The sequence below is a fragment of the Microcaecilia unicolor genome, chromosome 1 (genome assembly GCF_901765095.1).
Source record: "Microcaecilia unicolor chromosome 1, aMicUni1.1, whole genome shotgun sequence".
NCBI classification, from domain to species: domain Eukaryota; kingdom Metazoa; phylum Chordata; class Amphibia; order Gymnophiona; family Siphonopidae; genus Microcaecilia; species Microcaecilia unicolor.
In genome coordinates this window covers 581,078,413-581,094,570 of record NC_044031.1, presented here as the reverse complement: position 1 = coordinate 581,094,570, position 16,158 = coordinate 581,078,413, and the positions used below count along the sequence as shown (strand labels likewise).

General features: G+C 46.9%; 1 protein-coding gene across 2 annotated transcripts in view; it reads right to left on the bottom strand.

Moving 5' to 3' along the window:
* FAM91A1 (family with sequence similarity 91 member A1) overlaps positions 1-16,158 on the bottom strand; it is a 138,285-nt gene that overhangs the window by 79,443 nt on the left and 42,684 nt on the right. For both annotated transcript variants that reach the window (XM_030218861.1, XM_030218872.1), the window contains exons 5-6: positions 12,817-12,884; positions 6,548-6,661 (exon numbers count right to left, since the gene is read on the bottom strand). In XM_030218861.1, coding sequence (XP_030074721.1) covers positions 6,548-6,661; positions 12,817-12,884 — 182 coding nt within the window. The remainder of the gene's footprint in view (positions 1-6,547; positions 6,662-12,816; positions 12,885-16,158) is intronic.

Below are 16,158 nucleotides of genomic sequence, written 5' to 3'. Positions count from 1 at the left end.
GGAAGTACCTGGAATAGAATCCCTGCCCTTCCTGCCCGGGTGGTACGGGCTCGACCGCATTGGCGCTGAGAAGGGCGGAGAGTTCCTCTGCAAGTACCTGCTTGTGATGGGAGCTGAAGGATTGAGCTCCCGGAGGACAATTTGGAGGCAGGGAGGCCAAATTCAGGGCGTATCCGCACTGCACTATTTGGAGAACCCACTGGTCGGAGGTTATGAGAAGCCACCTTTGGTGAAAAAATTTTAACCTCCCCCCGACCGGCAGATCGTCCGGTACGGACACTTTGAGGGCGGCTATGTTCCCGTGGATCCAGTCAAAAGCCCGTCCCTGGCTTTTGCTGTGGAGGCGCAGGGGGCTGCTTAGGCGCACGCTGTTGACGGGAACGAGCGCGCTGGGGCTGTCCCTGTGCCTGACGAGGCCTTCGGGCCGGCTGGTTGTACCTACGCTTTGCAAAAGAATAGGGTGCAGCCTGCCGGGCCCGGGAAAAACGTCCACCTGCTGAGGTGGATGCTGAAGGCGCCCGGTGGGAGAGCTTGTCGAGAGCGGTTTCCCGCTGATGCAGTTGGTCCACCATCTGCTCGACCTTCTCACCAAAAATGTTATCCCCCCGGCAAGGGACGTCAGCCAGTCTCTGCTGGGTGCGGTTGTCCAGGTCAGAGGCACGCAGCCATGAGAGCCTGCGCATCACTATACCTTGGGCCGCAGCACGAGATGCCACGTCACAGGTGTCAAAAATCCCCCTGGACAGGAACTTTCTGCACGCCTTCAGCTGCCTGACCACCTCCTGATATGGCCTGGACTGCTCCGGCGGGAGCTTATCGACCAGGTCCGCCAGCTGTTGCACATTGGTCCGCATGTGGATGCTCATATAGAGCAGGTAGGATTGGATGCGGGTCACGAGCATGGAGGATTGGTAGGCCTTCCTCCCAAACGAGTCCAGAGTGCGAGACTCCCGCCCCGGGGGCGCCGAGGCGGTATCCCTCGAACTCCGTGCCCTCTTGAGAGCAGAATCCACGACCGCTGAGTCATGGGGCAACTGGGGCCGCATGAGCTCTGGGTCAGAGTGGATCCTGTACTGGGACTCTGCTTTCTTGGGAATGGTGGGGTTAGTTAGTGGTCGCACCCAGTTCCGAAGCAGCGTCTCCTTCAGGACATTGTGCAGCGGTACCGTGGAGGACTCTCTAGGTGGTGATGGATAGTCGAGGACCTCGAGCATCTCGGCCCTCGGCTCTTCCACAGAGACCACGGGGAAGGGAATGCTTATAGACATATCCCGCACAAAGGAGGCAAAGGAGAGACTCTCAGGAGGAGAGAGTTTCCTCTCAGGTGACGGCGTGGGGTCCGAGGGAAGGCCCGTAGACTCCTCTGAGGAGAAATATCTCGGGTCCTCCTCTTCCCCCCACGAGTCCTCATCCTCGGTATCGGACATTAGCTCATGTAGCTGAGTCCGGTACCGGGCCCGGCGTCGAGGCACCGAGGTCTCGGTGTCGTCGAGCGGTGGACTCCCGCGCCGGCGGGGACGGAGCTCCCTCCATCGACGTCGACGGGGACTCCACCTGCGTGGCGGTCGAGACCGGCACCGCAAGCGGCGGCGGTGTCGACAGCCCCGGCGCCGGGCTAGAGCTCGCCGGCGCCACAGTCATCGGCGTCGGGGGCGCAAGCACCCCCGACGCCGGCACAGCCTGGCGCATCAGCCCTTCCAGGATCCCCGGAAGGATGGCTCTGAGGCACTCGTCCAGGCCCGCTGCCGGGAAAGGCGGTGGGGCCGGTAAGGGTGTCGGTGCCAGAAGCTGCTGGGGGCCAGGAGACGGCACCGAGGTGCCGGAACCCCGACGCGTCGGTACCTCCACCACCGACGGAGATCTCTCCTCTCTGCGATGACGCTTCGGCGTCGGCTCCTCTTCAGGGTGCACCGAGGGCTCCCGGTGACGGCGCTTTTTGTCCTTTTTCCGGTGCACGTCACCGGCGCCGGAGGGCACGGAGGAGGAGGAGGTCGATCCCCCTCAGTCTCGAGGTACCGGGTCCGACAGGGTTCGGTCCCGTGGCTCACGAGCTGAGGGAGTGACCGGGGCCGACTGCCCACGCGGCCTCTCAACCCCACTCTCACCGGCGGACCGGCTGGCCGACGGGACCTGTTCTCCTGGGGTCGCTGCCATCGGTGCCGATGTCTCGGGCATCGATACCGGTACCGAAGAACCGGCCTTCGATACCGATGCCGTCGAGGTCGACGTCGAGGGGCCGGCGCAAGTTCCAAAAAGACGGTCCCGTAGAACTTGCCTCGCAACCTGAGTCCGTTTCCGGAGACCGAGACACAAAGCACACGACTTGAGATTGTGCTCCGGCCCGAGGCACTGGAGGCACCAAGCGTGGGTGTCGGTCTGCGAGATCGGCCGGCCGCAGCGACCACACTTTTTAAATCCACTCGGGACCTTCGAGGACATCGACGGAAAAATCGCGTCGGCGAAGTCAAAGTCGGCAATGGTGGCTAAAATCACACCACGAAAAACCAAACCGACCGAGCGGCCACTAGGCCGCAACGTGGCGTCCCCGCTAGAAGCGAGGGAAAAGGGGAGCGCGTGCTCCACACGCGCGAAATCCCTTTTTTTTTTTTTTTTTTTAACAATACAAAAGAAAGGAAAAAGAGGAAACCGAACGGTCCAAAAGCGACGATCCGCGTAAACGCGGTCGAAAAATCCGGCGGCTGAACAGAGAGAGAGGCAATTGCACAACTCTCTCCAGTCGCGGAAAAAAAGTAACTGGCGGGAGCGGTCGCGCACGGGCGGGAAGACGGCCGCGCATGCGCGGTGGGCGTGCCCTGCGTGCCGACCGTCCCGCGAAGCTTCTTTCCGGTTGGTGGGGGCTGACGCGGACGTCACCCAGTCGTGAGAACAAGCAGCCTGCTTGTCCTCGGAGAAACACAATATAGCTAAATACGCTTTGCGCTCCTTTTCATCTTTTTCTCCAACTTCATTCCCCTTTTATTTGAGCTGCTTTACTGCACTTCCCTCTTACCTTTCTCCCAGTACTGCACTCCCATTCCACTCAACTTGTCACCCATCCCCTCTGTTCCAGTCTCAACTCCCTGCCTACCCACTCTCTCTTCCCTCATGCCCACCTCCCTGTTACCATGCATTCTTAATCCCCTTCCTTCCTTCCTTCCTTCCTTCTTCCTAGATCATACACATAGATGGGCAGGGAGGGGATGGCAGACAGGCACATTCCTCCCTCTCAGTAACCTTATTCTGGTTGTGAGGGAAAGGGCACAGCTTGCTCTTCCCTGACTCCATTATTCTTAGGACAGGCAGACTACTCATTCCAGCTCCCTTAGGCCCCGATACTCAAAACTCCGGAGCTGTACTGAACAGCGCCAGAACTAGAATTACCTAATACTCAACACTGAGATGCAAATATAGGTGCGCTCATAGTGTTGAGCATTAGAAAGTTGTTTGGAAGTTAGGGGGAGGATAGTGCCTAGTGCATGTGTTTAAGAGTTGTGCGGCAAGCACAGCTCTTGAGCGCGTGCCCAGAACGTCGGAGGGAAGAGGGAAGGAGGAGGAAGAGGTGTCAGTTGCCCAGCTCTGGACAAGACTGCAGCGCTGTCAGCCAACTTGAAACCAGAGCCAGTTACTAAACTTCACATGTAAACAGGGTTGCCAGGTGGAAAAATTTTTTCCCACCCAATCCAGCCCAAAAACCCGCCCAAACTCAAACCCCGCCCCTGACACCCCCACCCCCGCGTCATCACCCCCGCCGTCATCGGCCCCGCCCCCGCCGTCACTGGCCCCGCCTCCCCCATCACCGGCCCCGCCTCCCCCGTCACCGGCCCTGCCCAAAACGTCACTAACCCCGCCCCTCGCGGCCGAAAAAACTGCCCGAAAAACCGCGGAAAAGAAGAAAAAGAAGCCCAAAAAACCGCGACCCGCCGCGGGCAAAAATTTCCCACGGCGGGTCGCGGAAAACCGCCCAATTGGGCGGGAAAACCGCCCACCTGGCAACACTGCATGTAAACCAGTTCCTCAAGTTAAGATGTAACCTACCTTCCCACTGGCTGCCAGGGTACAGCCTCCTGATTGGTTACTGTATACACTCTTTTAACTGGATGCCAATCTCACCCTGCTGTTTGCTTTTCCGGTTGTCAGTTAAAGGGGAGCTGACTTAATTGGGAAGTGAGGTCCTCCTCCCCCACCTCCTCTGGTGGAGTGTAAAATGAATTTTTTTCACTTGGGGCCTAAAGCTGCAGAAACATAGGACTGACTGTCCTGCTCAGTGTGATCTGGGACTTCAGTCTTTGCTTCATTTTGGGTCAGAAAGGTAAATCTGTGCCTGTTTAGATACCATAACACCAGCTCTGAGCTGATGTAGTGTTTGCCACAATAAAGGCGCCCTTGTTCTCTGTGCTGTTCTTTAAGCATCAGGGTGGAATAGGAAATGACCTCCTTTTGACTACATTTGCATGCAATTTGTGTTGATTCGGATGCAAGCTCCTTATTTCCCATGGTAGGTACCGCTGAGCATTGTGCACCAGCAAGCACGGGTGCTAGTTCAGAGCTAATGGCCTCTTAGCGCCTGCGTTTGCTTCTGAGCATCTTAGTTGGGTGGGAGGTGGCAAATAAGCACACAGGTGGCAGACAAGCACACTTCTCTCTAGCTCCCTTTTTATTCATAAAGGAAAGAGGCTGCAAACATCTGTCTGAAATGTATACATTTGCAACTGAACAAAATGAGACACAATCCATACTAAAAAGTCCCTAATCATTCCACTACTGAATTACCTTGTGTTTCTATTTTTTTTTTTTTTTTTTTTAAACAGCAATGCATATCTAGATTAGGGCATGCAACTTTAAGTTCAATACTTTTGCCCTTTATACACATTGAAGAGCAATTCGATGACAGAAAACACAATAATGTCAGACTGAAAACAAAGAAAAGAAGTGGAAATACAGCTTATTGTAACATATAAAAACAGATATTCTAGTACAGAGTAGTAAGCAAATTATTTAAAACAAAATATGAGAATCTAATCAAATGAATTGCATGTTGAGGGTTGTCTTTTACCTTTATATTCTACATCACCATTTCCCAAACCTGTCCTGGTGACCTCACAGTCAGGTTTCAGAATATCTATAATGAATATGCATGAGATAAAGTCTGCATACTCTGGAATCCCAGTCTATGCACACGGCCTACCTTCACAGAGATGCCCAAGAAGCTAAAATAAATACGTAAGTGTTTTTTTATCTCTGAGCTTAGAGAATGCCAAACTTCTCAAACTTCCAGAAAATACATGGCATCAGCCTACAAGGTTAACATTTTAATCTGCAGTATATGCAGTTTTTATCTCATGCCTAGTTACCATGAAAACATGGCTGTGGGGTCTCCTGGACAGATTTGGAAACTTCTGACTTACACCACAAGACCAAACTAGCCACTGCCACTCCCCTCAAACACATACAAACCTCCCCAGTTCTAGAAAAACTTTGCTAATTTGTTATATAAAGGATTATGCAATAACAGTTCACTTTTCATTTATTGTAATAGATGTCATGACGACGGGCGGAGGACCTTCAGGTTTGAATCCCCATTTAACAAAGCCAATCAAGCTTGGGGAAGGAGGGAAGATGGCTGTTATTACTGTGATGGCCTATGTAAGCCAACAAGAAGCGCTAATAATGTGCCTCAGCAGGTGATCCCCACCTCTCAGGCCAGCAAGACTCCCTGAATGGCCTGGGCATGTAATCTGGGAAAAGAGAGCATAGCAGAAACTGCAGAGGGCAAAAAGAGACAAATGTTTCTCCCCATGGAAAACAAGATAACAACTTACTGTTCCCAAAAGACAGCAGTAGGCACACATTAAATGAGTTGCACTCAAATGCTTTCATTGTCACAGTTCACTTAGCAAAGATTGAGTCACTGAGAATGTAAGCTTTAGCTGTTCTTTAATAACAGGGAAATTTTAAAAAATGGAGAAATCCCCAAAAAGGAAGAACAGTCTCTCTTCCTGGATGTAACTTTCAGCAAACAATATTCCAAGTTTATCAACAAAAGCATACAAAAATGTAAGCATTTCCATTGATTAGTTCAGCTCTGGAACTCGCTGCCAGAAGATGTGATAACTGTGGTTAGCGTATCAGGGTTTAAAAAAAGGTTTGGAGAAATTCCTGGAGGAAAAGTCCATAGTCTGCTAATAAGACAGACATGGGGGAAGACAGTGCTTGACCTAGGACTGGTAGCATGGAACATTGCTACTATTTGGATTTCTGCCAGGTATTTGTGACCTGGATTGGTCACTGTTGGAAGAAGGATAATGGGCTAGATGGACCATTGTTCTGACCCAGTATGGCTATTCTTATGTTCTTAAATATTTTTTCTAGCACTAAGATAAGCATTCCAGAATTTTTTAAAATCATACTAAAAATATGAACATTCAAGGCATCCCAAAATGCATAAGACCACCAATTTTATATTACTGCTTCCAAGCTAATTGTTTCTAACACTGCAGTATTAGGTAAAATATCAATTCCTTAGCAAACAAATTAAACTACGAAATACCTTAATATCATCTTCTGTGATATAGCCAGCTTGCACAACCCACCATGGTTCTACTGCGATCTCAACTGGTTTCGCTGGTAATAGATCACGAGCAGTTTTCCTTCTGAAAAATTTCTGCAGTGGTACAGTCCATTTGAGATTGCACATGCAGTATTAAGTGTTACTAGAAAAATCACTTTTATATTGCAATGTCTTTAAAAAATGGCAGTATACAAACACTTTTAAAAGCATCATGTGAGGGAAAAAAACACCAGTCATCTTTATCATAGTTGGGAGGTTAATAAAATCTTTTTATTTCTAAGGCTTATTTATATCAGAGATTAAGACACAGATCAGTATAAGGATATGATTTCTTTTCTTGATCCAACAGATGGGTGCATAAGCCTTATCCTCTAAGGAGCCCTTTTACTAAGCTGCATAAGCGTGTACACGTGCCCAACGCGCGCCAAATTGGAGGTACCGCACGGCTCTTGCGGTAATTTCATTTTACTGCACATCTGATACGCATGGCCAAAAATATTTTCGGCCACGCGTATTTGGCACACGTAGGTCATTACCGCCCGGTTACCGTGTGAGACTTTACCACTGGGTCAATGGCTGGTGGTAAGGCCGCAGACCCAAAATGGACGCACGGCAATTTTGATTTTGCTAAACGTCCATTTTTGCCAAAAATAAAAGGCATTTTTTACAGGTGCCGTGAAAAATAATTCTGTACACAACCAAAACCCATGCCTACACTACCGCAAGCCATTTTTTTCATCGTATCTTAGTAAAAGAACCCCTAAAACATTCTGGAATTAATGGGACTTTAGAAGGAAAACATGTGGTGTTTCTGGAAACTTAAGATTCATTTAGGTGGCCTTTCCAGAACAGACCTTTAGAAACTCCATCAATCTGTAGAACATAGGGTAAATGGCACAGCATTAGTAGGGCACTAAACATTAACTTTTCCAAAACTCACTAAGTGCATCGGCAGCAGTTTTGAGAAAAACAGGTAGCAGCTTTTGGACTGAGTGAGTTTTGCATAGAGCATCAACACAAACAACACTGGTTGAGGAGAGGCTTCTAATTTCTAAAGATTTTCAGATAACCATTTTATTAATATTGACAGTGCCTAGTTAGTCTTTTATTAAAACAGCTGTTGGAATGTACAGGGGTTAGTTAGGTGCTTGATGCTATTGAAAAAAATGTGCAGTCTCTCTACTGTTGAGAAAAGTAATTGAAGAGCACTTTTTCAAAACTCAGTCCATTTTTGTTGTCAGTTTTAAGTTATGCAATTTAGGTCATCAAGGCATGATTCATTTACTGTAGCTTATTCCTGTGCCAAAATTATTTTCTACTATGAGGGGACACTGCCAGCGGTAATCAGCAGCGCAGCCACATTGGCGCATGCTGCATGAGTACCACGTGTGTAGTTCATGAGCCCTTACCACTAGGTTAATGGGTAGCAGTAAGGACTCAGGCAGTAAATAGCTGCGCACAGCCATTTACTGCCCCCATTTTTAAAAAGCCTTTTTTCCCAGCTGCGGTTAAAAAAAAGGCCCAGCGCACACCAAAAACATGTGGTCACACTACCGCAGTCCACTTTTACTGTGGCTTAGTAAAAGGACCCCTTGGTCATTATTAGACTCCTACTGCACCACTAACTGTAGTACTATTATTTAGGTTATCTCATGCTAAGCCCCATTTAGGAAGCGCTTTATTTTCCCTGTCTTTATGTAGCAGAATACCCATAATTTCTAGTATAAGTGTTGGATGCTCTTTTGTACTGTTATTCTATTTGATGTGTTATAAATGAAAACTCTTCAGTAAAATTTACACAAAAAAAAACACCTACAAAGCTTAACTGCCAAAAACAAAGGAAAAACAGGCCAGACTGTTGGTAATGATGTACTGTCTGGAAAGGCCACAGAAACCTAGGAGGCTGGATATTTTGCAATTTAGTTTATAAAGATGTGTGTGAAGTAAATAGGACATACTGAAATATAATGTATAAAATGTTAATGTTTAATAAAATTACTTAACCACCTTTAGTGACAATAAAATGCACAATGACGTACTAACAGGAGGGCACAGTAGATGGCATCAAGGTGAGAATAAAGCCACCTGACCCTACTTAACTTTAAACCCTTCCTCCTAATCTTGGTCCTGATGATCATTACCTCAGACTATATTTCCCAATCTTCTAATCCCCTTATCTTTTCCTATCCATCCTTTGCCCTTTATCTTTTCCTCTTCATCCTCCCTCTCCTCACCCCTCCCAATCCTTTTTCCTTTTGTTTATCCTACCTTTGTTTGCCCCGACATGTTCAACTCACTTATTCCTCAAAACCCCATTCTCACTACGTTTACTACAACTAATACTCTCCTTAAAGACTTTGTGAATGTCTTACATTATTTGCTTGGTAAACTACTATCATGTTTTATCACCATCATGCTACCCAAGATCCTTATGTAATACTAAATGTATATTCTCTTATATATTTCCACTAGTCATGATGTATTGTAAGCCACATTGAGCCTGCAAATAGGTGGGAAAATGTGGGATACAAATGCAATAAATAAATAAATAAATAAATAAATAATTGTATTTACTACGTGCATTGAGCCTGCAATGTGTGGGGTACAAATGTAATAAATAAATAAACACCACAGACACAGGAGGGAGGGGTACAGAGGAGGAAAACAAAATCTCTGGTTTGCATATGGAAAGATTTCTTACAAGCAGTCATGTTCTTAAGCTGGCAGCTGGGGTATGTCCTTAGCAGTGTGAACATATCAACTGGGCATATTTGATTGACCAATTGGTATTTTTTGGCTGTCATCTGCCTGACGTTTAAACTGGAGCACCAAATATATGCAAATCAAAGCAACAGGCACTATTTTTCTTCTGGCAAGAACTACCATTGCCACAGAATTCAGACTGTTGTTTTTTATTTTTTCTTTAAAAGGAATGGGAAGTAATAGCATCTCTGAAAATCTCTCAGTTTATATCCTGTACGGCCGAGGAGAGAGTAAAATGTTGCAAAGAAAAGAATAACTAAACTTCACGAATCTCAGCACACAGAAAGGACACAGTGGAGATGACCAGTGAAGACACAGCATCTGCCAATCGTGTACAACTATATTTACTGGCTTCTAGGACAACTTGACAGAGGCCATGTTTCGGCTATATGGCCTGCATCAGGAGTCTTTCAAATTCCAGAAGTATGGCACATATAGCAACTGTTGAACACTGCTGTATTAAGAAATACAGCTGTTGCACACTGCTATATTCACACTAGAAAGCGTCATGAATATGTGTGAGCAAATAAATAAAGCTCATACATCCAATTGCAAATAAAGATAGTTGCACACGATTGGCAGCTGCTGTGTCATCACTGGTCATCTCCACTGTGTCCTTTCTGTGAGGGGGAGGGAGAGACAGAAATGTCTTAAGTTCTTCTGGTTTCCCAATGGAGAAACAAATACAAGCAGCTTGCTGGAGAGATCAGAACCACCACAATGGGATGACTGGTGAGCAGCAAGTGGTATTACCTGTAAGAAAAGAATCCCATGTTTAAGGAAGAGAAAAGGAAAAGAGCACATGAGTGTGCTAGATATCTGAATGCTTGCTAATGAGGTCAGGCCAAAGACCAGACCTCGAATACTGTGTGCAATTCTAGTCACCGCATCCCCAAAAAGATATAGTGGAATTAGAAAAGATACAAAGAAGGGCGACAAAAATGGTAACGGGGATGGGATGACTTCCCAATGAGGAAAGGATAAAGCAGCTAGGGCTCTTCAGCTAGGAGAAAAGATGGCTGAGGGGAGATATAATAGAGGTATATAAAATACTGAGTAGAGTGGAACAGGTAGACATGAATTGCTTGTTTACTCTTTCCAAAAATACTGGGACTAGGGGGTACACAATGAAATTACAGAGTAGTAAATTTCAAACAAATTGAAGAAAATATTTATTCACTCAATGTGTAATTAAACTCTGAAATTCATTGCCATAGAATGCGGTAAATGCAGTTAGCTTAGCAGGATTTAAAAAAAGGTTTGGCTAACTTACTAAAAGAAAAGTCCACAAGCCCTTATTAAGATGAACTAGGGGTAAAATCCACTGCTTATTTCTAGGATAAGCAGCATAAAATGTATTTTACTGTTTTGGGATCATGACAGGTACTTGTAACCTTGCTTGGTCACTGTTGGAAACAGGATGCTGGGCTTGATGGACCTTCAATCTGTCCCAGTATGGAAACGCTTATGATCTTATGTTAGGAAAAGAGTGCAGGTGCCTAAAATTACAGAGAAGATTAAAAGACGACTACTATGGTTTGGATATGGTGATAAACAGAAGTGAAAGTTATATTGGCCAGAAGGTAGTGAATACAAACAGAAGGGGAAAAAGGCTCAGATATAACCAAAGACATTGTGGATCCAAATTGTTCACCATGAGAAACATGCTTGATGGAGTAACACAGCAAAGTAGCTTCTCAGAATAGGAAAATAAAGATTTTTATGTTTATTTAGGTATTTAATATACCGCCTTTCACAGCAAATCATAGCAGTGTACAATCACTAATTACAAAACGGAAAGGAGCGCCAATATTCGGATAGGACAGGAGGAAATTAAGTGAAGAGGAGTGAAAGAGAAATACATCTGGGGGAAGGGGTGCAGAGGGACAAGCAAGGGAGAAATAGCCAACCATCTGCAGAAATCTGTAACATAGGACCCACTCGACGGATGCAAAAATTAAGGCAAGGCCAAAGAGAATAAGTGGGCTTTAAGCTCAAAATGCTGCTTTTAACTTCTAACCATTACTCACTTGTTCAGTACCCTTATTTTATCATCCCCACCTTAGTAATTCCATTATCTCTTACTTGTTCTGTTTGTCTGTCCTAATTAGATTGTAAGCTCTGTCGAGCAAGGACTGTCTCTTCATGTTGAAGTGTACAGCGCTGCATACGTCTAGTAGCGCTATAGAAATAAGTAGTAGTAGGAAAGACCAAAGAAGATAAGTGGGCTTTAAGGAGAGAGCGGAAACGAGAGCTCAGATCTTAGAGCAGGAGGCAAGGAATTCCAGAGAGGGAGCCAAATAAAAGAAGGCCGAGTGGAGTCGAGGCGGGCACAATGAAGGGGTGGCACAGAGAGACGAGAATCAAATGTGGAACAGAGAGTATGTACAGGACAGTAAAGAGTGATTAAGGGGGAGAGTTTAAGGCTTTGAACGTGATGGTCAAAACTTTATGAATGACAGGAAAAGATAACACACATGGAAATTGTTTTGTGTTGTTACATTTGTACCCCGCGCTTTCCCACTCATGGCAGGCTCAAAGGTTTCAAAGTTGAAATTTTAAGTGTTGTTTTTGTTTTAGTTTGTGTCAATAAACAGTTTGTTTTCAGAGAAAAGTAGTCAATTGTAAAAGGATTCCCTCAATCTGTGGGATACTATATTACCTAGAAATTGAGGGGTGTTTCAGACAGGAGTCTCACAGCCTTCAGCTATGGGCATGCCAAATATAGAGTGAGATTAAATCCTAACCACTAGCTATAGTCGGGCACAGAAAGGCACAAGAGGAAAAGTTATAACCCTAGAATGAAAGGGTGGGAAGCAGGACTACTTTGTAACGTATCAATGCCTTGACCCATGACAAAACCTGAGAGGTATTTATGGAACGTGGGGAAAAAAAAAGAACTCTGTGGCCAAGATGCTGATTTGGGGTTTAGAGAGGCAGTTACTTGGAAGTATACATTGATGACTGTTAAGGTCTAGTTGCTCCTACTATTATATCAGACTAGTAAAAAAAACCCGTTTCTGATGCAAATGAAACGGGGGGCTAGCAAGGTTTTCTTCAGAGTGTGCGCATGTGGGAGTGTGTGTGGCCCTGCCCTCTGCCCTCTCTCTCTCTCCCTCCCCCTCCCCCCTCCGAGTCCAGTCCTTCAGTGTTGTTTCCTGCTGTTCTGTGTTTTTGTTACAGAGAGAGTGAGGGCATCTCTCTCCCCTCCCCCCTCTGAGTCCTTCACTGTTTCCTGGGATTTCCTGCTGTGCTGTTTTCCTTCACTCATGGGGAAAACGGATATCTCTGGCGCTTCACACTTCCGGCTGGAGGCTTCAGTGGTGCCTTTTATATATATAGATTAGGACCATTTAGAAAGGTGGATTATAAATCTGACAACTAACTAAATAACTTTATAAATTTGATAACTTTTTCGAATGTGTTTGTTCTACTACTGTTTCTGTTTTGGATGTGTTGAAGAAAAAAGAAAAGAAAATCCTTACCTTTGATGACCTACATTGGTTCATTAGGTCAATATACTGGTTTCTTCCTATACCAAGCAGCCTTAGACCTGAAACATTAAACAAACACTTTTGAGATTCCATCTATAAGTTTTTAAAGAAAGATCATCACTATAGTTTGATACTTTACACTTGCAAAGATCCCTGTCTTTTGGATAAACTGTAGTCTTTGTAATTGCATTTTCTGGAGATTCAACAAACATTATAACAGTCTAGCCGTGAAGTTATTTAGGCATGCATTATTGTAGCCAGGTAGACTTTCGAGAAATGGTTTCAAACTAAAAACAGGTCTCAAATGAAAAAAAGACATTTTTCCACAACCTAGGCTTCCGAGGTTAATCCCATAATCTCAACCTCGCTGATGAGTAAAATAAATGATATTTTTATTGCCACCTGGGGAGCGGGGAAATCTCAGCAGCTCTGCATAGCCATAAAAGCTTAGCTTTAAAGCTTGTCATACTCAGTTTAATTATAGTTAGGCAACCTCTGTACTGAAAAAAAGAAAGCACTTACTTCTTCCTTACATGATATTTTATTTTATTCTGATGTCACCTGCCCACATTTTAAGTTCAATCCAGCTCTTCTTATAAATTGCCCCAAGAGTAGCAGAAAAATATTAAATAGTGGAGGAAGCACTGATCCCTTTGAAGTTCCATATTGGAGATTCTCTGATGCTGATCTATTTGTACCTGCTTGGAGCTTCTGAAATAAAGCCAATTCAACATTGTGCATCCAGTACCACAGATCAATGGCATCAAAGGATGCTGATAAGCTTGGAAGGGATAAATACAAAATGAAATCCAGTGTATAAACTCCTCCATAAATCATCACTAAGAGGTACAAGTGCCTGAATGACTGCCAGTGATCAGCGAATGCTACATTCCTGTAGAAGGTATTCTCCGAGGACAGCAGGCTGATTGTTCTCACTGATGGGTGACATCCACGGCAGCCCCTCCAATCGGAACACTTTACTAGCAAAGGCCTTTGCTAGTCCTCGCGCGCCCATGTGCACAGCGCATGCACGGCCGTCTTCCCGCCCGAACCAGCTCGTGTTCGTCAGTCCCATATGTAGCAAGACAAAGACAAGGGAAGACACAACTCCAAAGGGGAGGCGGGAGGGTTTGTGAGAACAATCAGCCTGCTGTCCTCGGAGAATACCTTCTACAGGTATGTAGCATTCGCTTTCTCCGAGGACAAGCAGGCTGCTTGTTCTCACTGATGGGGAATCCCTAGCCCCCAGGCTCACTCAAAACAACAAACAAGGTCAATTGGGCCTCGCAACGGCGAGGACATAACCGAGATTGACCTAAGAACTTATCCAACTAACAGAGAGTGTAGCCTAGAACAGAACAAACATGGGCCTAGGGGGGTGGAGTTGGATTCTAAACCCCGAACAGATTCTGAAGCACTGACTGCCCGAACCGACTGTCGCGTCGGGTATCCTGCTGCAGGCAGTAATGAGATGTGAATGTGTGGACAGATGACCACGTCTCAGCTTTGCAGCACAAGCAGGTACTTGCAGAGGAACTCTCTGCCCTTCTCAGCGCCAATGTGGTCGAGCCCGTGCCATCCGGGCAAGAAGGGCTGGGATTCTATTCCAGGTACTTCCTTGTGGAAAAGAAAACAGGGGGGATGCGTCCCATCCTAGACCTAAGGGCCCTGAACAAATATCTGGTCAAGGAAAAGTTCAGGATGCTTTCCCTGGGCACCCTTCTTCCCATGATTCAGGAAAACGATTGGCTATGCTCTCTGGACTTGAAGGACGCCTACACGCACATCCCGATACTGCCAGCTCACAGGCAGTATCTGCGATTTCAGCTGGGCGCCTCACTCGACGGTACCGGTGGCGCAAGCACCCCTGGTACCGGAGGGGAAGGGCGCAACAGCTCTCCCAGGATCTCCGGGAGAATGGCCCGGAAACTCTCGTGCAGAGCGGCTGTGGAGAAAGACATGGAAGCCGATGCAGGCGTCGAGGTCAGAGTCTGTTCCGGGCGTGGAGGCTGTTCCGGGCTGTCCAAGGTGGAGCGCATCGACACCTCCTGAACAGAGGGTGAGCGGTCCTCCCAGTACCGATGCCTACTGGGTGCCAACTCCCTCGGCGACCCAGAGCTCTCGGTACCGATGCGGGAAGGTGACCGGTGTCGATGCTTCTTTGATTTCTTCAAACGAAGCATGTCACCTGAGCTTCCCGGTACCGACGAGGAGGACATAGAATCCAGCCATCTCTTCCTCGGGGCCGAGGCCGAAGAAGGTCGGTCTCGGGGGGGGGCAGTACCGCAGGAGCCCTCAGGGTAGGAGGAGACCCACCCGAAGGCTCACCGCCACCAGCAGGGGAATGGACAGCCCTCACCTGCACTCCAGTCGAAGCACCACCGTCCGACGACATCAGCAACAGCGGAGGTCCCGGTACCACCGACGCCGACGCAGCCTTCCGATGTCTCGGTACCGACGATGCAGAGGGTCGATACCTCGATGCCGAGGTCGAAAGTCTTGATGCTGCCGACGTCGATGCACTCGATGCCTCCAGTGCTGTTGTCGATCTCGCAACCTGAGTCCTCTTCTGTAAAAGAGCACAAAGACTGCAGGCCTGCGGGCGGTGCCCAGCCCCCAGACACTGAAGACACGACATGTGCCTTTCAGTGAGCGAGATTACCCGGGCGCACTGGGTGCACTTCTTGAAGCCGCTGGGAGACTTCGATGACATGGGCGGAAAAATCACGCCAGCGAAATCAAAATTCGCGATGGTGATGAAGGGCACCAAAAATAAGGGAGAGAGAAAAAACCCATACCGAGGCCACAAAAAAGGCCTACCCCAAAAGCGAAAGGAAACTTACGTTGGGGAAACAAACTGGACACACCGAGGTCTTTCCTTTTTTTTTTTTTTTTTTTTTTACGAAATCGCGAAGACGCGCGAGGGTCAACTTGAGGGGCGCGAAACGGCGGCAAAACACGACCGTCCCGAGTGCGGACAAAAGAAGACTGACGAACACGAGCCGGTTCAGGCGGGAAGACGGCCGCACATGCGTGGTGCGCATGGGCGCGCGAGGACTAGCAAAGGCCTTTGCTAGTGAAGTTTCCGATTGGAGGGGCTGCCGTGGACGTCACCCATCAGTGAGAACAAGCAGCCTGCTTGTCCTCAGAGAATAAACTTTTCCCTTCCTCTGAGTAAGTCATATAGCTAGAGTTCTTTTAATTCTCCTAAAAACAGCAAATTAGAATTGGGCCTACAATTATTAACAATTATAACAGGCCCCACTATAACACAAGTCCACTTATAATGCAATCAAATCAAGGCTCTTATTTTTAAACTTACATTTCCTCTCT